Source organism: Cataglyphis hispanica, chromosome 4 (assembly GCF_021464435.1).
Source record: "Cataglyphis hispanica isolate Lineage 1 chromosome 4, ULB_Chis1_1.0, whole genome shotgun sequence".
Taxonomy (NCBI): Eukaryota; Metazoa; Arthropoda; class Insecta; order Hymenoptera; family Formicidae; genus Cataglyphis; species Cataglyphis hispanica.
In genome coordinates, this window is record NC_065957.1 from 1,768,131 (window position 1) to 1,795,752 (window position 27,622).

Consider the following 27,622-nt stretch of genomic DNA (forward strand, 5'->3'; position numbering starts at 1 on the left):
CGTAAAAAAATTCTAGTGACATTAAGATCATCACGAAACGTGCTATCAAATGGTTCGCCTGAAATTTTGAAACGATGGATTGTTCTGTAAGAAGACTAAGATCGAAGCGCGCGGCGCTTTTAATTCGCAGTTATTCCTCACGTTCGGATAGGAATAGCCGCTGGATCGAAGCAACCGTAAAAAATCGGGAGATCAGGAAAAGTGGAGGCCGAACAAACGGCAAAAGCGCAGATGAAATAAATTCGCGCACGCACGAAGGGGCGGAAATTGGCCCGCAATCTTTGCACGGCTTACGGACAATTGCCGTCGAAATTGCTTTTCTCCGTGCTTTATTCCTTCCCTCTGTTCTTCTTCTCCGCACTTTCTCCGTTTCGTCTCTCTCTTTTCCTTTTCCTTCTTTCTCTATCTCTCTTTCTTCCTGGCCGGATTACCTGCTTCGCGCAACGCTGTTTCCATAGTTGCAGCTCTTGTTGCCTTTTCGGGTCAGTGCTTCTTCTGTATCTTGTATAAGAATATGAGAGTGAAAGGCTATTGAATTTGCGACAATGCTACGTACTTCGAAGATGCGTTAAACAATTTTGTAGAGTGCAATATCATTGATTGTGCGCGATCTCCGCACATGTTTTCATGGAAATATATTCGGATTAATATTGCCGAAATGTGTTACAATGCGGAATATCTTTCGCATGATAGGTTCCACCGACCAATAATGGATTCAGAAAGAGAGATCGCACTATTTTTTTCTATTTTTAATACATATTCCAATAGTCCTCCGATCTATTCTTTCTGCCAGATATTTTCACAATATATCGCGGAAAATATTTTTACATTTTATACAGTAAAAATATTTTCAAGCGTAAAATTGTGCATCAAGCATTTGTTTCCGGTTATTTATAATTCAGAATTTATGCCAACCCGTCTTATTCAAATTTCACTAACTTGGCATATAATGCAAAATAACGTAGAAGTTTATGGCTTTTCTCTCTCTCTCTCTCTCTCTCTCTCTCTCTCTTTCTCTTTCTTTGTGTGTGCGTGATAATTTTCTTGAACAATACTTACGTATAGTACAATTTCGCGAAATTACCGAGTTCGAAACAACATTTTCTCGTGTACAATCACACGTGGCACTGCAGGTGCTACTGATAACTGCGCGCGTACGAATAATTGCGTTTTTCGCCATGTATTTCGGCGAGGCAATTGAAAGAGAGAAAGAGAAAGAGAGGCGAGAAATGGTCCCGCATTCGAATATGCGTGCGCTCAAATTGCATCGACTACAGGATAGCGTTTCGCGCTTTAAACTTGTTCCACCTACATTTTTCATCGCTCTTTTCTTTTTTTTTCAATCGCGTCGCGTCTATCGCGCGAAACAGCGTTAGGATCACGAACAATAAGTCTGGATGTTATTGCGAGGCATCGACGGCGATATTAATGCAGCGTAATCCCATTATACAAATATACGCGAATGCGAATTTTACGTATACGTTGAATACGCGGATTGAAACATCACTATAATCCGAGAAAAATAATAAATTTTAGTATTATCGATGCTATAGGAAATTGTCTTCCAGTGATTATTATTAATATCGTATAATATTTTTAATCCCTGATTTGGATCAATGTGTCGCGATGGAAGTATAAATTCCATTTTACCGTAATTATATAATTCCACAAATTAAATTTATCGGATTTATCAAATTATCATTCAAAGCGGTATATTAATCCTTAATCAGAAATATGCGTTTGTACGAGACATATATAATTTACGGAAACGTGTTTAAAAGATTGTCCATTTATCATTACATAGATTAATAAGTTTGCCATTTCGTATCTCATCTCATTCAGTCAGTATAAAGATTTTTGCATGCCGATTGCCTTTTAACTTTAATATTATCATTCTTTATTTCTCTCAAAACGATGAAATCTGCGTTACAATTGTTTTATAAGAAAATACGCATAAAAAAAGTATTGTGTGTTTCATTAATCGCTTCGTACACGAACGTGTTACGTTTATTTATGGCGGCCGTATTCTTTCAGCCATCGTTTGCGCGCGGTGACGTTTAAATCCGCGTGTCACGAATGCGAATCACAGCGCGATCTCTAAAAATGCAAAACTGAAGCGAAGCCGGTGATCCGTATCCTCTGGCGCTCACTCGTTTGCGTTTTGCATTACGTGTTAATCTGCATCTTTGACGGACGTTCGCGAATCGCAAAATACGATATGATGACCAATAGCTGCTAGTGAAACGCTATGGAATAGAAATTCGCTTTTTAAAGGAACTTTGCGTTTATCACGTCACTGCATTACTAACAATAAGCAAAATTAGACGTCTATCTCGCGTATTATTACGAGCGAGCCTGACCGCTGATTCATTAATAGCGGCACGCTTTCGAAACTGCATTGCACATGACGCATAATTGCGCATGATTTCTTCATACGTTTCCAAGCATCGCCAAAGAAGAAAAGGCAAGGGAATTAATTAAACAAAAAATCGACATGATAACTATAATGACTTCGACAAAAAAAATTATAAAAATTATCTTATTTTTTTCCATTGCTTATGAAAAATCCGGCACGCATTTCTAATACCCGCTTTCATTCTTACTCCAATTTTTAACACAAAAATATACAGGAGGCTTAATTTAGATAAATTCTGCCAAAAAAGAAAGTAGCCTGCTTAAAGAGTAAGTAATTTGAATTAATTAAAGAAATTGTAAAACACAGTAAAATAAAATTGTAATTTCTTAATCGAATAAGACATCAAGTCATAGACGAGCATAATCAAATAATCATTTAATTATTTAAATTGGTATGATTGAAAACACGAACTAGATCAGTATGCTTTTTAAATTTGCAGTAATGCAAGAATTTGATTGGAATGATGTATGTGTATAATAAAAACTGTATAAACCTTGAATCTTTCATTTCATACCGAATTTTTCGCGAGCGAATTATTAATAAATCCTCTATCGCAATATTTTTGACAGTATTTAATTCTCAATTCATTTGATAATATAAAGGAATTTTTTTTCGTATTATCCGAGTTTCGCAATCAATTAAGCTTAATTTGATTTATCCCGCGATATATATATACGACGCACGGCAACGACACGGATTGTCATAATAATTTTACAATATCGCCAACGAGACGGACAGAAATTTAACGAAAAAAACGGAATCGTGTCGTAAATATAACATCGAAAGATAGCGATATCGCATCCGCGCTGCGCTGACACTTTCTGGATTGCAAATTCTATCTCCAGGGAGATGTCCAGAACGGGGATCTGCATCTCCCACACTCCGATATCGTTCCCCTTTACCCCTTCGCCTTTCATCCCGGCTGCACCTTTCTCGCCAGGTCGTCGTGCGATCGGTGGTCTTTGTCAAGGAGCGTTATTACGATCGCCCCCCGTCTGTTCCCTCCTTCCCACCACGGTACGTACACGCGCCCATGTCGTATACGCATGTACGTGCATATATGAGAACCGGTGACACACGGGCACGGATTACGCAATGCTCGTCCGTAATACGTATGAATCACGAGGTCGCCGAGAAAGCACACGCCGACATCTGGGATTACGCATCTCTGCGTGTACTCTACGTTCCTTACAATGACGACGTCCCGAGAGTGTCGGAGTGCTATATAATGCACGAGCGTGTCGCGCGCAGGCTAATAGGCGCGCATATTCTTCGCGTGAGAAAGCGCGAAGGTTATTCCGCTACCGTCTTCTCGTAGTCGTCGGCTCCTCATCGCGGGATGGGAATTACAGCAACGCGACATCCCGGAAAATTCAAGGACATGACTATCTTGTCTGCTCGATGCAGCTACGTACTTACGACTGATCTCGCAAGACGAGACGATTGCAGTCGAGAGGCAGTCGTCTGCCTAATCATACATGTAGCCACGCAAACAGATTGATTATTTTATTCACTTATTTTATGAGAGTATTCAAATAAAAGTTAAAAAAATCTTTCAATTTATTATTATTATTTTTTCACAACAATATTGGATGATTCAATTATCCAAGTTATTTTTACTTCTCTCAGAATGTGAGCAAAGAATTAAATCAATTAATAAATGGACTACCGAGAGATAAATATGGATGTAAATTAAGGTCTGCAATATATAAAAAATCGAGTTAAGTTTAGTTAAGTTTTATTTAAAAAGTCAAAAGAGTTTTTGTGTCACGATAATCAAAAAAATATATCATTATAAATATCATATAACCTATCTATTTAAAAATAATCTATATATTTAAATCTATTTCAACAAGATCTGTTCTCAATCGAAAAAAAACTACCTTTATTAACTGATATGATGTATTTGATATATTTTTATTTAATGATATATTTATCATGATATTATAATGATATAAAATATCATTATAAATATCATTATAAATATATCATTAAATAAAAATATATCAAATACATCATATCAGTTAATAAAGGTAGTTTTTTTTCGATTGAGAACAGATCTTGTTGAAATAGATTTAAACAATCACTTTTATATCTCAAATATTCATCCCAATTTTGACTATCACTTTAATTTTACTTTATCAAGTATAATTTCAGTTCTTATGTACAATACCTTTAAATAATCGAAACGGCTGCAAGAGTTTGGAATTATTAATGATAGCGATCTTACGTTATTGTTCTCTATTGCAGCACGAATATGCTAGATGCACGGTTTCCATATATACTACATACATATACATGCAAATTCACATAAATTATAATTGAGTTAATTATTTTGCCATATAAAAATTTGCGCATGCATTAATGTAAAAATTTCGAATGTTTGAAACATAGATATTCCAAAGTATTTTTCAAAATCTTTTAAATTTCGGCCCCCCGTTTTCATCTCTCAGAGAAAGTAACTACTTTTCCCGAATACACACAAATTCAATTTTTTCATCTTCTCTAATTTGATTGATTTCACAAACAATTTTATAAATAACACACAATTTGCGATAACAAAACCTTCTACACGATGCTAAAATATCTGTTCGATATGTAATCCTCTGGCCGCATGAATATAAATAATTCTCTCTGATAATAATCAGGTTATTCGCGATACGAAAAACAACGTTTCATAGAGAAGATTGCTTTGTTGTTATAATGAGTACTCGACAAGAGCATGATTATCGACGTTTACGAGTCGAAATTTCATTTACTTTGCAAACTTAATTTGATGATGCCTTCGGGCGAAAATATTCCTGCGCGCAAGGGTAACGCTTGCAGTTGAGATCGCTGTGGCTGTGTCAATAAAAAACATTTCACCCCAATCGGGGGTTGGCAATGTTATCATATAATTATACACGTTTTACTCATATATAACATATATAAATTAATAAAATAATTTTAATCTTTATTAATTAATTTTTTTATTCAATTTATAGTACGAGCCACTCGCGCTAATTAATGTGTATAAAAATTTAACGAAATGTTCCAAAAATTAATTCAATAAATTCAAATTTATTTGTAGGAAAAAATATCAAAGGTAGTCATGTATAGTTTACCGTATGCAATGTTCAATATTAAAGTTCTTGGCAAATTTTAATGAAATTTTTCATTCTTTGATTTTCTTTCTCGTTACATGTAATATATTAATTGCATCAAGTTCGACCATATACATACATATTACTCCTTACAGAAATCTTGACACAAAATCTGTTGACATTTCTAACGCGCGCTTTCGTGCTACAATTTCCTTTCTTGGTCCTCTTCTATCTTTCTCTTCCTTGCTCTTTCTCTATCTCTATGACATACTCTATTAATTAATTCGGTAATGGCGCAGCTAATGAAAATATTATCAGTAGCCGTATTTAAGCAATCCCCATAGTGCTCGCGGACATTATTGGCAGTACTCCGTCGATGCGTAGTAATTATGGCCTCGGGCTTCGCGTGCGCTATCATGCTACGCTACTGGTAATTATTAAATGGGAATTATCGTTCGTATGGACATTAATGTGGTGGCGAGTATTATCGCGTGGCAGCCGTATAATGCTTAAAGTGTTATTCCGAATCCTCTCTCAATGTTAGAGCGCCTATATTATATTGTACATCTATTTCGGAGATATACATAAGCGAAATGCATAGCCCGTGAGTCGCGCAACGATTTCGTTCGCAAGTGGCTTATCGTGCGCCAGGTGAAATTAATTAGCGATAAGATTAATTAACTTGACCCATCGCCATTTATCCGGCGGTCCGTCCCGATCGCATTCCTCGTCGCCTAATCAACTACCTCCCCTCTCATCCCATCCGTCTCGTTGCCTATCGGGGCCTATTTATCTTTCTCTTTGCCCATCTGTTCGTATTTAGCCGAATGACAGAGCTTTGATAGGCAATTATACCAAATCCGTCCGAATAGCAATCAAGAGACCATCGTAACATTTCTATTTCGTCCCATTTAACTCTCCGTTTTGTTACATTTTTCATTAGTTTAATAATTCGATAAATTTGAGATTTTCGAGACTCGTATTACATTACAAATGTTGTATTAATATGTCAATTGTTTCTAATAAATGTGTATGTAAAATGCGAATAATTATAAGCGTCATAAAAGTACATATCATGCCTCAGGATGAGGCATTAAACACAGGTAATTGTAAGTATCCGTTTTCCTTCTCTTTTCTCTCACACGCAATATCCATGGAATTTTTTTCCTCGCGCCCTTTGCACCTCTCTAATGGTAATTTTTAACGAGTTTTTCAATTTAACGAGCGGTAAAACGTACGTACCGGACCCGAGATACTGTAGCAGTCTTTAACGACGACGCGACTGTCCGGCTGGTGCTCCAATTTGTCGAACGCGAGAGGCGGCAAGCTTTTAGGGCATTTTCGAACAAAGTGTTTAGAGCTTATGACAGCGATGCAGCAGCAGCAGCAGCTGCCGCTGTATCGCGCGCGCCTCTCGTCTTCCTCATTTCGGCCGTTTCGCGATTAATCGCATTGTCTCTTGCTGCACGACCATTAGACAGTAATTACAAGCAACGTAGTTAACGCGCGCGTAAATTTGTCCGGAACGCAGTTTTGTGTTTATCGCTTTTCATGATGACGGCATCACTTCGCGATGACAATATACAAAATGATCCGAGCATCATGATGGACGTTAAACTTTTCCAACAATTTAACTTATGCGATTTGATTTCTATATGCGCAAAAAAATTATTTAATACACGAGTTTATTCAAGTTTTTTTTTTTTTTTACTCGCAAGCAAAATTATTATAAGAGAGGAAGAAAGAAAAGAGAAAGAGAGAAAACAGACACACTAATATTCTGCTTCGATAGATCATATACATATTAAATGTATTCATGCATATTTTAATTAACTGTTATCTCTAAAAATATAGTTATGACGGGGTGTGAGCGATTATAGATAAGTATCTCTTTCATTCGGACAAGCTTGATTTAATAGTATATAATTATTAGGTAGGTGCATATTTCCAATTATAACTTTCATTTTACTTTTCAGATATACAGAATTAATCATATATGTATATGCACACCTATACATATAATAATTACATTTTATTATTAAAATATCCAAAAACAAAAACTGCATAGAAAAGAAAATAGAGCTCTTAATTGATTTAAATGTAATATTTTAATAATAATAAAAAAGAATTTTAACAATTTAAATATTTGATTTTATAAAAGTAACATAATATTGTTCGATATTACGGATATATCATTTAAAATTAAAAAGAAAAATATTTTTTAATATATCATACATTTGAAATATATATAAGTTCAAATGATAGCGGAGCTTGAAAAATTTTTTGAGAAAAATAAAGCCAGAGGAAGAATGAAAAAGAATGTTAACTTATTTCACGTTTCGATCAAAGTATCTCGCTGGCTCTGTTCCAAGATGTATCGACAATGTCATTTCAAGAAATATAATGAATCGTTTAATGACTTTTTAATTCTATTCTCCTTGCTTAACGAGCAAGTGGAAAGTACTCGACCGAAGAAAAAACGATCGATGGCATTGTAGCGTAAAGATACTTCCACAATGAAGAATCGACAGTGAAGTCACTATTATTTTCATATTAACATTAATCCGTCAGTAACCGATTATTGTTCTCGATAATTAATAGGCTTTCTATGAAAGATTGTCCGAATATATTAAATTTAATAATCAATTACTGTTGTTAAAACAGAATAAGAGTTTTGTTTAAATTTACCAAAAATGCTTTTAAATCGGGATTTTAAATGTGCATACAATTTATACAAATGTTAACCTAATTTATAATCAGAAATTAATTTGCAAAAATATTCACATTATTATTTTATATGAAAATATAAAGGTCATTAAATTGTAAATATGAACGTTCGTAATACATAATAAATTTTTATTCGTATTATTTTGCCGCTCGAAAAATAATTAATTAGTCTTATTTAATTATAAACAACGTTATTTAAATTTTATTGTGAACATTGTGTATATATATATAAATCGAAAAAATTCATGTCACTCTAAAAACTTTCCCTCGTTACTCATCATGTCTCTAACACCTTGCTTCTAACGTTTCAAAAACACAACAGATATTACACTAAACCTACCACAACAAGAGAGACCGGTGAACAATTTGCTTGACGTTTTAACGACCTTCCGTCGTTCCCAGCTCTTGTAAACGTAAACTGGACTCGATGGGAAACCGATCGTTGCAACTGCGAAAATCCTTCCTCAACAACGCTTCCCGTTACATAGAACTCGAATACTCGGAATTACGATAACGTGCGCTTGACATAAAAACGTTTCTTTTCCTCGAACAACAACAAAAAAACAACAAAACTAAAAAAAAAAAATTACAAAACTAAAAAAAAAATGTACTATTATTAATTTAGTTTATATTATACTACATTATACATACAGATACACATACACGGATTTAATGTACAAAAATGTTTCATCAAATTTGGATTTAATTTTTAATCCTTTTTATATTAATAGAAAAACTGTAATTAGAATCGCTTATAAAAATTTAAAAACACAGCATCAATTCATTTTTTATTATCTGCTTTCGCGATATAAAATATCCGCAATCAAGTTTGACATTATTAATGATAGCTGAGGATTGATAATATTTATTTGCTCCCCAAAGTAATTAAAATATCAATAAACGACTGCTGACAATCAATGAGTTAATCCGATGGGAATTGCGCAGATTTAACTAAAGTGACAATTGGATACGTTTAACACCATATAGCGATGTCGATTTTTGAATATTTCCCATTTCCCAGATTGATATTCTGAATTTTTGGGCATTCTGTGACACGGTTATATCGAGTATCAATTCACGTGAACGTATCTTGAGTGTGGTATAGAATCAGTTTTGGAATCCAATTTAGTGATGAATTTCAATGAAACGCTCGATGAATATAAACTAGTGTGCGTTTTTGTATCGATGTAGTGAAATTTTCAGCTTATATCACTCTCAAAATAAACAACTCGCATAGGAAGCAGATAAGTGATTGATCAATATACGGTAATTGGTCAGCATGCATTCATGCTACAATATATCAAAATCGATTAAAATCGTTTCCTAAAGTCCGAGTCTCGAGAGTAATAAACGCGTAGCTATCATGTATACATATATATGTCAGTGTTTAATTATTCCTTAGACTAACAGACTCAAACATTATACTCTATAATATGTTCTCTTTCTCTCATTTTTATCGATAAAGATATTATTGCATTAACCACAATTAATAACTGAATAAAAGTGATTAAAAGATATCGAATCCCATCACAATTTGTCGATCTCTATCTTAAAACGCTATTCACCTCTCCATCTTTGAACGGCAGCGCGATATCTCTCTCTACAATGTTCGATTCTCATTATTATCTCTAGAACTCTTAATAGCGCCGCTCTCTCGCATTATCGATCTCGGATCCGAGAGTAGGCGTAGCCGACGGAAAAGTTACGCGGAAGCAGTCTCTGGAAAGTCTTTTCTCAATCGCGACTGAACTCTCGGTGCACCGAGAAACGTACGATCGATGATCTTGAGAAACCACTCCCCCCCCCCAGAGATTGGCTCTAAAATTTCCGCTGGTCATTCACAAAGGCGTGATTTTCGAACATATGTCTCCCCGCGGGATAAACTCTTATCGCCGCGAGATTCGTTCCACGACGTAACTCGCAATGTGTATTACGCGATCTGATTAAGGACCAGACTATACACTTCGCATGTTTGACTTCTCGACACCATTCCTCGCTGGGAAACAAAAGCTCGTTTCCCTTACCTCTCTATGTTAGCGCTAATTTAGAACGTCGTACAGAATGAAACATTGCTTACACTTTGGATTTTAGAATGTATCACGTGGATCATCATCGAGAGTGAACTATGCAAATTTCACTTCAGGAAGCCGCCATCCCCCGCCTACCTCCGCTCTTTGTCCCGTATTCTCTCTCTCTTTCCCTCTCTCTCTCTCTCTCTCTCTCTCTCTCTCAACAACCGTCCACTCGACGACTTTGTCGTTCCGCAAATTGCCAACATTGTGCGAACTTGCGCTAATCCTAATCAACGTCACCGGAGTCGACGTTGTAGCAACGTCAATGTGACCTCTCGGAGTTTCTCGGAGTTTATCGATGCACCCGAGCAAGACTGCACTCATCCGCTATTCTTGCCTCGGGAAAGGCGCCCTCTTTCTTTAGCTTCTTTTTCAAAGTTCACTTCACCTCATTTCACCGCGGATTGTTAAATTTGGCCCGTAGTGCTCGTAGTTAGAATTATCGCGGTTACATGAGCGAATAAGCGTAATGTAACACAGCTCGAGGCAATAATTACAATTGTAATAACGCAAAATTACGCGTGAATCGTGTATTAATCTCTGAATATTTTAGATAAAGCGTCGTGTAATTTTTGAAAAAAAAAAAAAAAAATAATAGCACATTAGAAAATAAATATCTTTTATCGATCACGATCTTCTTCGCAGACTTGAACGTAAATATGTGTTTAAAAAAAAAAATATTCCTAATTCTGTAATGAAATGCGGGACAATTTCGCCATAATTGTCACGTAGAACGGGAATAAATATTCGCGGATTAAAAACGTGTGACATGATCGTGACAAAGTTAATGTCTCTAACCCAAGTGCATCGATGCATCTACACGCAATGCGATAGAACGGGAAATGGGGAAGAAGGGGGAGGATGGCAAAGGGAAACGACGCATACGCAGGGAGCGAGGAAGAGAGATGGGAAAGAGGAGCGAGGCGGTGATTTGTGTATCCGCGTTAGGCGTGAGGTCGATGCGGCCATAATAATTTATCGTTGTAAAATATTGTCTCACCGACGACGTCAATGACGCGGAAAGCCCGCGGTAAATCGCGGGCGAGATCACGCGAGCAGGTATCGCGTGTCGATATCGCGCCCGATTCGATTTGAATCTATTCGCTGCCGATTCGGCGCGTGACTTTCCCCGAGTACCGTGTATGTCGTGCGCGACATACAGGAGAACTTATTGAAACGCATTCGACGCATCCGAGTAAAATACCGCCTATTGAATCGCCGATTGAATCGCGCCTGAAATTACGGCGATCGCGAACGTAATCTTTAATCGTTCAAAGTACATAATTTACAGCTACAGCTTTAATTTATCAAGTTTTCATTTAGCTCTTATTGTGTATCTTATTGTGTTTGTTGAGAGAAATTTATAGAAATTCTGTTATGAGAATCTGTATTCGAGAGAACAGGAGGCACAAAACACCAAGTGAAAAAAAAATATCACATATATACCTTCATATTTAACATATTGCTGTATTACATATTCAATATTTTAGTTTGAAGCTACGTAAATATTCGTTAGTTAAAGCCTCTTTTTACACAACGAAAATGTAAAGCGAAGCGTTTTCTTTACTCGGGGTATTTCAAAGTCAATGAAAATGCTAGTAACGCCAGTGATTCCTGTAACTTCTTCATTGTCGTGGAAGTTACGACAAACCGTACTCAGGCGGCGAGAACAATCGGGGAATTATCGTTGCTGCTCGTCTTACATCGACCGTTTTTCTCTCTTTTTCCTTCTCTTGCACTTTCATTCATCTCTCCTTGTCTAGTAATCTTTCTATCGATGCTGCACGAGAAAAGAAAATCATACAAAGCATCCCAAGGGATTCCTTTCAGTTGAAAATGTTTGCTCGATGATGTGAGTATCTCGTAAGACATTTCCTTTTTCCCGAAAAAAAAAAAGAATCATTCGAAACTTTCTTTTGGTAAAAGACAAGTATATCATTGAAAGATTATTATAATTTATTGCAGTTACACCCATTACTTAATAAAACAATATTTATTAATTAAATTCTCTTTTTTTTCTGAAAAATGCAAAAAAAAATACGAATGCAGTTTTTCTCTCTTTAGCTCACTTTCTGCGCGACGCTCATGTTTGACAATTGGCGAGATAAAGAGGAGGAGGGGGGGGAGGGGGTAGATTGTAACATGCGTATGCGATAGGCGAAAGAATCGCGCAATGTTCACTCTCATTTTCGCCCAATTATGATAAGACCGGGGCGCTTGCGATAACGGTGGAAAAAAGATGTCATTAGTATGCATCGAGCCCCCGTGTGTAAGTGAAGGGAAAAAGGAGGGAAGGGGGCGGAGAACAACGTCGGCGCGGACGTGCACTTAGCGGCGCGCCAAGCGTGTCGTAAAGCGATCGCCGTAATGTCGTCTGAAATAGAGTTACGGACATTTACGCGCTTCCGCGCTCACGTTTCACCGATATGGAAACGACTTGCCAAGGAGTCACAACGACCCGGGCGGACACGGTAATGGCGACGCAGGACAGTCCAAATAATGGATTTCTCGTAGGGGTCGCACACGGCACATACCGATCCTGAGCTACGTCGCCCGGAATTGAACCCTGTGAATAAATCGATATCGACCATCGGCGTTAGCGTTGGCGTAACCTCGATCCGTTTGTCCGTTTCCCGCCCTGACACCGCATCGGTAATCCCGCTCAGCTCTGAATATTCCGTCTCCCCAGACTGTCGAATTTGCTTGCTCCGCATCGGCGTGATCAGCCAGCTTATAGATCTACGCGATCGCGTTATAACCGTGTATCTTGATCGCGCACGATCGTCGGATCTAAAACGTTATATTCCTACCGAGCAAATCAAACCAATACGCCATGTTATCGGATTGGAATATTTCTACCCGGTAAATAGAGAATCTTCGATACAATGGCACCAAAATTCTAGGCAAAAATAATTTTAATCGGAATACAAGCATGGTGGAATATTTTTTAACAATAAACCTAATAAATATAATCATATTTTATTGCGCATATATAATAATTAATAATCATCTGTTTCATATGTGAAATAAAAATATTAGGAAGTATTTACTACAACAATAAACTCTATTTATAATTATAATTTAAAATAGTAAATATACGTTGCGACAATATTGAAGGGAGATATAGAGTGTTCTTCTCTTAATTGAAGAATTTTTCTGTCCTACCCTTTGCCTTTTTCTTTCGAATTCGATCGCTTTTCCTTTTTACTCGCGGATATATCGAGATTGCCCGGTTAATTCTTTCCCTCGGACCTCTTGCCCCATAATTGTTATAATTACGCTTGCGATTGGCTCGGGCTTCGACAAGAGATAAATAAGAGCAAATGAAAACGTGTGGCAATAACGCGGCACGCGAATGTATCTCGAGGTTAAAGTACGATGACAGCAGCCCCGAGGGAATTTCGATACAGGCGGTCCGCGCCCGCGCCGCGCCGCGCCGCGCCTGACAAGGACCGTACCGATAAATTGAATTTCTTCGTGATTGCCATCGGCGAATCGGTTGGCCTCAGATCGACGCAAACCCGCTACATCCCGCACCTACTTTGCTCCGCTGCACGAGGCGACGTATTTGCACGCTCGGATATTCAGTTAGCGCCCGGAACATCGGGATTGCCATGTTAATCGGAACCCGGTCACTACCGATGGATAGAGAGAAAGAGCAAGCGAGAAAGAGAGAGAGATTAGCTAGATTCGGAATTTGTTAGAATGTCAGATAGTCATTGAAAATGCATACATCGATATATATATTTCAAAGCGATATTTTTGACGAGCTTTCCGGAGTAAAATTTCCATTATCGATAGTCTAGCGATTGAATTATCCCAAATACATGAGCAAATTGATGCTTATTAAGTTTATTACATCGCAATGACATGCTCGAGATACAATTTGGAAAAGATAATTTAAGAACAGTTTGAATATATCTCTTTCATATTTTTTAACTTTTTTTTCTAAAATATGTCGCATCGCGGCAATGCGAGTTATCGCTTAAAACGCAAATCTCATTAGATGTCCCATCTTTACATATCTATAATCGTTGATCGATGCTAATCGATCACTGTCAGTCATTGATTAGCCATACGTCGTCGTAATAAAAATAATGAGAGATAATTAATCGTTATTTGAAAGATTCCTTTAATGCTTCGGAAAGAAGTCGGAGTTAAGGAAATTGTGCTCTATAAAGAGGAGAGAGATCGGCGAGTGACCATCAAAGAAAACAAAGACGAAGATCGGTTGATAACGAATCGTCATATAACTGGACGTCAAGAATGGTAATGTAATCGAGCATTCTACGCACGACGAACACAGATATACGATGCTATTGTTATACCGCGAACGATACGAACGACCAGCATGATACTTAGACCGGTTCTTGCAATTAGAGTATAATAGGACAGAATATGATGTAATATCTCTCTCTATCTCTGTTTTATAAGACGTTATATAAATACGTTCCAGACAAAAATATTTGTTAGTAAAAAAAATAAAAAAATTTATATAATTTATCTAATATATTTACATAATTTATTCATATAAAATTATAATATTTGATTTATAATTGATTGAGAATTTGTTTATAAATTTATATTTAAAAATATAATCTCTATATAATTTATTTATGAGTAATAATAATATAAGTAATAATAATTTAAATATATATTTAGTTTCTTTGATTAAAAAATGTGTATAAAAATCATGGTAAAAATATATATATCTACTATAAAAATATATATCTACTATATCTAATTAACCCATATTTTGTTAACTACATTGAAAAAAAAATGTTAAAATTTGACATGTTCATTGCTTTATATAAATTGAGAAATGCATTAATTGGATGAGCTAAATATTATAAATTATATTTCTCTGCTAAGGAAAAAAATAGAATTTTATATCTTGTGCTATTATTTATTCCTTTAACGATTCGATCAATATTATCACAAACATTTGATTCACAAATGCAAGGAGATAACGCAATAAATTATGTATTGCGTCCTTTAGCTAAATGCATGATCACCGATACTTCACGCGAGTTAAGAGTACTCGATAGATTTTACCCTCGAAATGTCAAAGTTAACTCAACTAGGAACCAAGCTTGAATTACGACTAATCGCACCGGCAAAAGCATCGCAATTAGTATTGATAAGCAGAAGTAAACATCCACAATCACAATCGCTTTTCTAAATTACTTTTGCAGTATTCGCACGATAAATTACGCAAATGTATTTTCAGAATACAAATTTTTATAAAATCTTATGTAAAGAAACATAATATAGAATTTTTAAATATAAGTAATGACTCAAAAAACGGAAACCAAAAGAGGTTTAATCGAGAGTTTAATATTAAAAATAAATAAATGAAGATCACATTATTTGAGGCAAAAAGATATCCGTTAATGACAACGTAAGCAAGAAAAAATAGATATCGAAGACCTTATAATTGATGTGAGTAGACAAATTTTAAAGCATCTCTTTCTTCACTGGCAAATATTATTTTTCCTTGTTTCCATTATCTTTTCCTTTTTACTACGAAGTACCATAACTTGCCGGCTATGTCGCGCAGCCACCGAAACGGTCACGATCCGCGAAACGAGATTTTGCCGGACGAGCGTCACGAAACGACATAGCCATACGTATCAGTCGTCTCCGCAAGCTTTTCTGCTATTTTCTCATTGCTTCGCACGGAGATGCAACGTGTTAGTTAATTCGTTTTATCAATCACGAATTACGATCGCAATCTTAAGCTTCGATGCAAGCGTATACAAATTTAAAAGATATATGATTCGAAGTTCACGAGAGATAGTTAAAAGCGAATGAATAAAAATTAATAAAAGTGAATAAATGAATCAGTTGTCTTAATTTTAATTCCTATTTTCTAAGAAAAAAAAAAAAAGATGCGTTCTTATATTTAGAGTTAACACGCGAGCGACGCGCGAAATAACGAGGAAAGGAGAAAATATGCAGCAATATAAAACGCAAAAAGCAGTAGTACCAGAGAATGAGTGCGTTTCTCACTCGCAATCGGAGAAAATTACGCGTTTTCGCATAACTTTCACGCTTAGATTTGCAGCGGCATACTTGTCGTTTCGCTTATTCCTATTTCGTTCGCGGAAAATAACTATAGTACGTCAGTATATTTTCCGTCGCGTAATAATCTGCATTAGAATTCTTTAAGTTTTATCTACGTCCTGATGCATACAACGGCGTCACGCGAGAGGTTAAAAACCACAGGGCTTGGCGTTTTTTTTTTCTTTCTTTTTTTTTCTTTTTTTTTTGTACGAGGGTTTTCATACAAAGTACATTGTGCGCAGCACACACGACCGTGGATAAAATAATATAAATCTAAGGCCAGACGGCGGGACAAAATGTTTATATATACGAAATATATATCTATTGGACAGTCCAATGAAATATTCAAACAAACATCAATATGAAATATTACGTGCTTCCTCCCTGTTTCTATTTTTCTCTCTCACTTTTGGTTTAAAAACGTTTTAGGAAACGACTATTTTCTCGAACTATTTCACGTTGAAATGTACATGTCAAAATGTAATTGATCAACTGATTAGAAAATATTTCAACGTAATCAGACGCTATATTTTGACGTTAATAAAATTTGCCTCTATCAAAGTTTCTAGTAAGATGAAGAAATGGTTTTGCGCAAACTTTTTGGATGACTCGACGTATTATTTACGTCAATTTTCGCCCGATGTAATTTAAATTTTGATTCGATCGTTGATTCGAGATTGCATAACCGATAGCATTTAAATGTAAAATCTTACAATTCGCTAAACATAACTAACATAGTGCAAATATTCAATAATAATGTCGTTTCGAGATAGTAAAAAAATTAAGGTTTAAAAAGTAAAGCAAAGTAAAAATGCGGGCAGCGATAACATTGTTGTCGGCATCATTGTTTAGATTCTGCAGCAATTGTTCGTCAAATTTAAAATTCGATATAATAATAGTTATTCATCGTGCACTGATGTAAACATGAATGTATAAACTATTTCAAACAAGAAGAGTGCATATAAAAAGGAAAAAGGGCGTAATACAAATTTCTTTGATAATAAAATAACTTACAACGTAAACAGAACGCGTTGAAATGGAGGGAAAAAAATAAAGAAAAAAGATGGTGATATTACATGATATTACAAAGAAAAATAAATTAATTCATTCCATTCTAACATCTCTGTATATCTATAAATATGTTTGTATGGAAAAATTAAACGATATCGGAATTTATATTTCATAACGGAAGCTCGAAATATATCGTTGCAGAGATATGCATCCAAAGTGGAACGTATATTTTTTTCCCCCTTTTTACGAAGATGCACAGGAAGGCTATTTCGCTTTATGTTGCTACAAAGGGCGATTGAGTCACCGTCGGATCAACACAACGAGGAAACTGTTTACCGTCGTCGAAAACTTTGAATTGCATTTGTGCTACGATCTCGCTCCTGCAGACTCCGAGGCAGGTTATCAAACGGCAATGTCGCCGAATGAACGAAAAGTACCACAAAGGGGACGAACGGACGAAGCTCATCGATCAAGGGGGATCAAGGGGCCAATGACGACACGCCTTTGGTGCAAAGAGGATGCGCACGTGCATCGTGCCGCACGTATATCCGTATCGCGGCGACCCTCAGGAGGGAGATAAAACGCGCGCGAAAAGCCGTGTATGGCACACTTACTTAATTCCACATGCCACGCACACGTATACGCTAACGCATTATGCTAATCACTCGAAATTTATCGCGGGGACGTTTAAGAGTTAAGAGATTAAATATGAAATACTACTCTCGCCATTTTCTCTACCATCTTTCAGAATATCATATATTCATGACAAAAAGCACGAAAAATCGCCCGTACGACGCACTTTAAGACTCTTAGCACCTTGCAATTGCTTTATTATTATTAATTTTTTTAAATTTGTAAAAAGATTCTACGAATTAAATAATAATGTGTGATATATACACACACATTTTCTTCGAATTAATAATTAATTTTCAATTCATTATTTAATTCTATAAATTATTTAATTCTACGAATTTTACGAATTAAATAATGAAGAGAATTTGTAGAACTAAATAATAAATTGAAAATTATTAATTCTACGAATTAAATAATAGTATGACATATACACACACATTTTCTTCGGATTAATAAATAATTTTCAATTCTTGTTTTACAAATTGAAAAAAATAAATAAAAATAAAGCAATTGCGCAATGCTAAGACATATACATTTTCGGGTATTATTTAATTCGTAGAATTAATGTCCAATTTTATCAATTATCACTTTTTCTTCGTTATCGCCTGACATTTAGACAAAATCTCGAGGAAAATATCAGGAATAGTACACTTTTAATCATTGAAAGCAGCGAATAAAAGTTACAAATCCAGCGTGAAAACGCGAAGAATTCTTAGTCAAGCAACGGCGTGTCGATAATAATCAGTAAAGGAGTAGAATAACGGAGTAGGGGCACGCGAGGAAAAAAAGAGGGGATGGGGAAGAAAAGAAGATGGTGAAAAAGCGAGAGAAAAATGCAAGTTATACATACGGCAGGCGCACAAGGGGTGTTATCGGTATTAAACGAGCCGCGTGTCGCGCTGCGCGACTCCGCCATGGGTTCGTGTCGGTCTGCTATCGTAATAACACGCTGCCGTGAGCATACGCGATACGGGGGTGGACGATGGCGTCGTGCCACGAAGGGAGCGGGACCACCGGCGAAGGGAAAAGGCGAAGAAGCAAGACGGCGAGAGCGCGAGGCACGTGTTCCGTTTACGCACCGTAATTGACGCTGATTAATGCCCGCTGCGGTCAAGCCTTGATTTAATTCAATTTTACCGAAGCTTATCTCGTCGCGTCGCGCGAATAATTGTTCTGTCGATATAACAAATATGTATAAGGACATAAGAGAGAGAGAGAGAGAGAGAGAGAGAGAGAGAAGAAAAAAAATATTTCTAAAAATACTCTAAAACTCTATAACATATCTTTTATTTGTAAAAAGAAAAGATAACGAGAGAGATGAAGAAAAATTTAAAGATTTTGATTAAAATATCTTGATTGATAATTTTCATATCAATGCAACATTTGTTATCAAAGATAAAATTATTATAACATAAACGTTTAAAAAAGATGACACTCAAATTACTACTAAATAAATTACTACTAAATTACAACTAAATTCATATCTCAAAAAAAAAAAAAAATTAATTTTTATGCAGTAATGTTTTTTACCATAGTCGACATTTTTTTATATTGCGTATTGTGGTCCATGTACAAATTAATACGATTAATCTTTAATTTAATTCAATTTGGCTAAAGCTTAGCAAAAAGTAGCAACAAGAGGAAACAGCGCGAAAGGAAAAGAGAAGAAAGAAGATGCTAAGAGACGATTTAGAGACAGCGAGTATACGCATTAGCCATTTACCGCTGATTAAATTTCCGGTCGGCGCACGACAAACAGTACGAGCAACGCGAAACATTCAACGTTTCATGACATCGTACAACGACGTTCGTCACTTAGAACCAATCACGATCTGACATTTCGTTCATGTCCAATTTTAACAGGTCCAAGCAATTGTGATATAGCGAATACGTAGTCAGTGTCAACCCAATAGCCGCAGACATTTGAGTTTATTCAATGGCAATTCTGTCATTTCGATCGTGTATAATCATCAAAATTCCGCGATTATATAGTCCCTTCAATGCAAAGTTGATCAATTAAGCGATACGTGAAAGCAGTATTGGAAAATTAATGCTGCAAATCGTTATAATTATATTTGAAAATATGCAATATATATATATATATATATATGTGTGTGTGTGTGCAGAGTTTCTCTTTCATTTTGCCATCCAACACAACATTGCAAATATTTACGTATATAAATCGTTATATCGCTTTTCCATTCGCTCTACTTGGCGAACGCGTTATCTAACTGTATCGCACTCGTAAATCTCGCATAATCCGACGTAATAGTTATACGCGATAGACGAAGAATACTGAAAAAGACTTCGACATGGAACGCCGTTTTAGTTTATCATCGACCGAAAAAAATGGGCTGGAAAAAAAGTAAAAAAAAAAAAAAAGGGGGGGGGCAACGCGGCGTGTTGTACGTTATTTATGGAAATAGCCGCGGGATGCTCACGCATCGTATGGATAAGTACGGTCGCTATCTCGCCGATATATCCCACCAAGGCGACCGCATCGATCTTGGTTCTCTATTTTTCATAACAAATGATAACATAAATGTTAACGCAAGGGTAACGAACTCAAATATACCAGTCTAAGAGTGTAAGCGATCGCGCGTTTACGAGTCGGCAAATCGACCGTCTCCATGGGCGAGTAAAAGCGTTCGATTCTACCTGAGAGATACACCCGAAGGGGAAAAAGTTCGCAGGCAAATGGGAAGAAATAGATACCGTAATGGCTCGAATTCTTCTAGTAAACTGGCTCGCGAATTCGAATCTATTTGTAAGAAAGAAAGAAGGAAGAAGAGGAAGGAGATAAAAAAAAGAGACGCATTCATTATTGTCCTAGGGCGAATACTTTCTCAGGATCGAAGAAAATACCATCAAATAGAAAAGATTTCAAGATCATAGAAAAATTCAAATTTATTCGAACGAAACATAAAACATTTAGCGAACCGCACATAAAGCAAAAAAAAAAAGATAGAAGTAAGATTAAATATATTAATATATTTTATCCAAGAGTTTTATCATTATTACTGTGAAAAAATCCGTAAACATAATTCAAATGTCAGATTTTTCTGTCGTCGATCTCAAGAAGCAAGCGAAAGCTCGTGTGGCACTTGATTCATTAATATTACCGTGCTCATTAATTCACTATATTTATTCAAACTATTGATAATGGAGCAATTTTCTCAGTATCGGATAATTATTAATATACTTTAAATGATTAATATAGAAAAAAGTATATATAATCTAACATATGTATACATATTATATACAAGATTTATAAATGTTATCGATTACATTTATTATTTTAATTTGATATATTATAATTCGCTGGAATTAGATGCAGAAATCGTTTATATTTATCAGTAAAGACCCCGTTTGTCATGACAGTATCCTGTTGTCAGATTATACAATTGTCAATGTAACGTGATGTAATGCTCCACACGATCTTGCTAAGTGTTCAAATACGCGCGCATATATACGGCGATTCTTGGAAGAAAAATCCACGGCACATAAGATATGTGCATATACCCAGGACATAAATATTTAGATTCGCGCGCGATTTCCATAGACGGACCATGCGGGCGATATATATTCAACTGGTTCGAGCAACGGTAACAGCAACGACGGCGACGGCGCAATTTTTCTTCCTTCGCGAAAACGAAACGATCGTTGTTGCGCGACGCTACTCACGAGGAGGCTGAGGAGGAGAGGAGCAAGTAAGACGGAGGAGAATCCGATGAAAACACCGCTCCGAGATAACGTTCTTTACAGCGCAATCTCGAAGCCGTCTGGAAAGAGGAGCGTCCTGGTCATTACGGTGAAACAAAGGACCGAAGGAAACTATCGCGAACATTAACCGGCGGAAACACCGTTGTCGTCGTTGTGATTCGTGAGTACGCAGCGATATACAAGCGAGAGCCAGCTGGCAGACGTGCTCGACAAACGAAGCGTCTTTCTTGATAATTGAGCTGTTATATGTTACAATGGATCTCTCTATATTCTCCCCTCCCCTCTCCCTATCCCTATTTTGTTTGTTAATAAGATAGACTTTGCGACTGTGCACGAGTAGTAAGTAAAACTCTTGAAATGGCAATTTGTCTCAATTTGTCTCGCGACATCTTCGATTCTTACTCTTGATAAATCGAGAGACGAATCGAAGCCGGATCGTCTTTTATACAGATGATATAAAATATTTATCTTAATTGTATTTCTCTTCACAAATCACATCATTTCAATTAGAATTCCAGATTTTGTACTACATCGCGAGATATTTTATATTTCAAGTTTTAATTTAAATAACACAGATAACTAAATAATAAAATTGATAAAGAAATTGCACTCTTGATTTGAGATCATCAACTAATGAAGAAGAAGAAACAAACACAGATTACGTTCGTATACATATCTTTGATACATATGACTTTTCTACAAAACGCGTACACGACTTATCATGTGTCGACGAAAATTGCGCGAAAAATAAGAGCACGAAGAAAATGCCTCCGTTAAATGTTTCGATAAATCAACGAACACGATAATTGATAATTCGTGCGCCGAGGAGTTTTCGCTTCTCTTGAGATCGACAATAGCAGAACCTCACAATCGAATTATTTTTATGGGTTGTTGGACAGTAATGGTGACGAGACTTCGACAGGATATTACGTGCGGGGAGAATCGCTTGATAAAACACAGTTGCGTTTAGCGACTAGGGAAAGGACCGACTCGGTCAAACTTTCGTGGCACCGCGATAATGACTGTAATATTTCTCCATCTGGAGGAAAGGGGCACTTCCTCTGCCCGCGCGTCTCTCCCATCCACGTCTTAACTTCACCACCATTCTCGCTTCGACGTCGTCGGGAATGCCCGGCGCCAGCGATTCTTCTTAAACCGACCGCGACGATTGCACCATATCTTTTTTTTTTCTCCCTCATCTTTTTGCTTTTCCGCAGCTCGTTTCTACTATAACGACACTGCGAAGAGTTTGGGGCGAACTATTCAACGAGCACTAACAGTAAAATGGGATTATCCTCACCTTACATACAATGTGTAACGTTACTTACATCACACACCAGAGTTAAGCTTAATTAAACAACTTAATTCCTTTATCGTTCATCAGAGATATACAAACGTATGTTGTAATCAAATAAAAGCTTGCAAACAATTTTATTAAATGAAATTTACTTCAAATTAAATAAAGTGTAAGGCTTTTTTTATCGTAAGTAATCTAAAGCTTGCGCACAATTAAAGTCATTCAAAGCTAAAAGTAAACGTTTATAAAAATCGTACCAACAATATCAGAGAATGTTACGTTCTAGCGAGGTTATTAAGCAGCAATTTTTCATTTCGCATGAATAAGAAATTTATTCAATGCGTACAGCATTTCAAAAGGGCGATAAATAACACAGGAACGTATCCGTGATATTCGATGATTAATTGCGTCTAGAGACTAGTGAGAACAGAGCGTACCGCATTCAATTACTTTTTTGCGCTGCATTTAGTCTCTATCCAAGTATCTATGCAAGCTCAACATTTTAAACAAAGAACGATAAGCGCAGCAAATCAATATATCAAACCTTATCGGTATATGTATATAATTAGATATTCATGCTTCTAACAATACGATGAAATATGAATATCCAAGTAGAAAAATTCATTTACATAAATGTCAGATATTCTGATTATTTGCAGTAAATAAATATGAAAAATGCTCTTCTTTCAATATTTAAAAAGAAAATTAATATATAAGCAACAATTAATATATAGCAACATTGTCCTCTCTGTTCTCTTTCACGCAAATAACAATAAATAATAAATATAATAAAATAAATTATTGCTCACTTTACAGTTGTCATCCGTTTTTAGCATCTCTCGCCCATCTTTTTCTTCTTCCTCCTCCTTCGCCTCCTTCGCTCTTGTTCTTCTTATTCACGTGCACAAAATTCACCTGCGAAAGCATGGTTAATTATAATTGGGCGTAAAGTAATTATCGCAATGCGACGATACGCGGCACTTTACGCTTTACATTAATGCACATTATGCGCAGAAATTTTATTACGCGACGTAATAAGAGAATAAGAATATTATGATCGTAAAAAGCTATGGTTACCCGAAACGAAGAAATCTTTGAACGGCAGGAGAAAATTCGACAAATATGTGCCGCGACAACGCTACACCTGTTGCTAACAGGTAATATGTACGCTCGTTTTACAACGATTATACCATCTCGCACTGCGTCATAAGTGAATAAATACACGGGTTAAATGTAGAGATAAATAACCGCGCACAATATTTCAAAATACAGCTAAGTTCGTCGACTGTCCGTGCACCGCACCATCGAATAACTCTCGCATTTTGACAGATCACCGACATGTGACCGCCGAGTTCATTCGCAATTGAATATTTGAGTTATGCAACTAATAAATATTAAAGTATTAAGTAAATTAAGACGTTACTTACTAAATGCGTTACGACGTCGGAGTCGATCCACACCGCATTCGAGACGTATCGTTTCACATTCGCGACATTCCATTCCAATTTGATGACGTTCCGTCGATCGAAAGATTCGCGCGACAAGTTTGAACTAATACCGCACGATACGATCGCGAGTTAAATTAATGGCTGATTAATTAAGACGCAGATAAAACGTTTGAAAATAAACAATCAAAATTTATTTAATGCGTAATACGTTTCGAGTAATTAGTACTTGTGGAAAATATCGATAATCATTCGATTCAACATTTATTACCGACGTGTTATATAGGGTATCTCTAGAATTTATATATTATACAGGATGAATGATAAGTCTTAAAACATGATGAGCGTATTTTTCGATAACAAAATATAAATAAATATTTTTGTTGTCAATATTAGGCCGAAAATGCTTCGTTATCAAAATAATTGACACAACTAGATATTGCGTTCACGTGTATGAGATAAATATCACTCATTTTTAATGAAAACACTCTCTACATTGTTATAGTAAATTAATAAATCAATAGTAATACTGCCACGTTAAACTGCCTCAAACATACTGATTGTAGATGTTGTCTCTTATTGTATTTAAGTAGAGGTCTACAATAAAAACTTCTTCCCCTTCTTTCAGTGGATCACAGTAGCCTTTGTTGGTAAACAAACACTATTCCAGAATCAAAATACTCTAGATATACGACAGCGTATAAAGAAAGAATTTCACTAAAAAAGCAGAGGCAAAATATATATATATATATATATATATATATATATATATATAGGTAGCAAAATATATATATATATATACTTGGTGTCGTGTCACTACCGCGTCGCTTGATCTGAAACTCAATCATTAATGAAATCTATTGTATCCATTATTTCGATAACGAAGCATTTTCGATCTAATGTTCATAGGAACATTTGTTTATTTATCCAGGAACATATTCACAAAATTTTAAAATATACTCATCCTGTATATGAGATATTATTACATACATATAAATATACTATTATGTACATAAATATATATATATATATATATATATATATATATAGATATTTATAATATGCGCGCATATAATATAAAATATATTATACATATTTATGATATTATATAATTATACTAAATGATTATATTATTACATATTATATAAATAATATATATATATATATATATATATATATATATATATATACATATAAAATTTATTTCTGCGAGTTGTATTTACTATCTAGAGCGAGATTTTTAAAAATAATCAAAATATTAAATTATTAATTTTTTTTATTTAACATTGTTTTACTGTTTTAGTTCGTTCAAAATATCGGACATTAAATACAAGATTGACATTAATAATAAATTCACTATTATGTAAATTTCAGAAGATTTTCAAATATGCTGTAATAATCAATTTCTCGACTCTAATTAATTACTAGAATACCGTATCAAAATATTTAATTGTGTGGGATTTGTTTGATTTGGGTAGATATGTAATAGTGACAAAATAAAATCCAGATTACGTGAAACTTTTCACAAAAATTAAAGCTCCAATTAGCTAATGAGAAGTTAAATACAGTTAGTTAATTAAAAACTATACATTCATAAAGAAATGAAATAACATTTACAACTTAATAAATTTTTTGATATATAATACCAACAAATAATAAAAAAATTTTGTAAATACCTACAATTAGACATATTACAAATTTATTGCCAAACTTATTTACAAATTTATTCACAAAAATTTAACTGATTTTATAGAATCAAAAGTATCGAGCAAAATAATGAAAAAACATAAAAATGGATAAGAGGCGTATTAAAATTCTCTGCTTATCTAGCAGAATAAAGTAAATTAATATAAAAATTAATTAATATTAAAATTAATTAATAAACGTTACCTTAAAAAAGGTAAAATATATATATTAAATCTAAATAAAATAAGAAATCGTATATGATGTTGAAACCTGACGTTTCTCTAAAAGAAAAAATCGATTTTGTTAAAACAAATGCGAAAAGAGACAAAGGAAATTTATTATCAGTCTCGTTGTTATGCTTTTCTATCCAAAATATGAGTAATCTCGTATTGCGAGACGCCCACACGCAGACTTCCTTCCACTCCTTGCAGACGCGCTTTGTTCTACTCGTTTCTAAAGAGCCACTCGGCCGCGTCATCTTAGAGCGTTTCACGAACCGAGAGAGCTCGGCGTTGTGCTTGCCTAATTCGGAACTACATATTTAATCTTGAGCAAACTCTTCGAAGATTACCCAGGCAACTGGCAAACACAAGAACCCATCACTAGCCACGGGAAACTCGAGAACTCGCGGTGGCGGCGGCTACCGACCTCGAGGAAGTAGAGTAAAATACGAAAGAGGCACTCCAGACCGAACTACTGATAACAAAAGCATAGAAAATAAAGACTAACGGTAATCCAAGATAGAGTCAATTTTGAGACCTTCTATCTCTAAGCAGTTAAAAAATTTAAAATCTCTTTAGAATGTTTTACTTTTTTTAATTTTATGAATAATTCTATTGTTTTAAATAATTGACGATCAGTTTTTTTAATATATTTAATATTTTGTTTATTATTTTGAGAACATTCACGCGGAAGGAACGTAATACATTTTCACATAAAATTTTATCATCGTAAACATTATTGCTGTAAAATAGATTGAACAAATTGGAATTAATAAATTTCAATTGTTGATACATATATATATATATATATATATATATATATATATATATGCGGATTTATATTATATTTTTGTAAATATCTTTTTTTTAATAAAAGATTTGCAGAGAGAAGAAATACATGGAGGTTTCATAAAGTTTCGGGGCTCGCGCAGACCTTCTCCGAAGCTCAAGGCATCTGCGCGATAATGCAACACTGGCGACTACATTTCGAAAGTGCGAGAGAGGAAACGCTGATGGCGCGTGGCGAAGAGGGTAAGAAGCTAAAAGGGTTGCAAACTATGCTCTTCTCCAGCGTAACCCTTTTCCCACATTACCCTCTTGCGTTCTTAGACGAGATGCGCGAGCCAGATGTCTGCTCGCTCTCCTCGTACATGAGCGCATGCTACAGCCACCCGTTCGTGCACACACACACACACAGATACATGCATATATACATATTATATACATATATATATATACACA

At 35.4% G+C, this 27,622-nt stretch overlaps 1 protein-coding gene across 1 annotated transcript in view; it reads right to left on the reverse strand.

The window, feature by feature from the left end:
• LOC126848915 (hemicentin-2) overlaps nt 1–24,580 on the reverse strand; it is a 174,576-nt gene extending 149,996 nt beyond the window's left edge. The window contains exons 1-2 of the mRNA XM_050590255.1: nt 24,456–24,580; nt 23,838–23,943 (exon numbers count right to left, since the gene is read on the reverse strand). Coding sequence (XP_050446212.1) covers nt 23,838–23,864 — 27 coding nt within the window. The 5' untranslated portion in view covers nt 23,865–23,943; nt 24,456–24,580. The remainder of the gene's footprint in view (nt 1–23,837; nt 23,944–24,455) is intronic.
• Nucleotides 24,581–27,622: the final 3,042 nt, after the last annotated feature.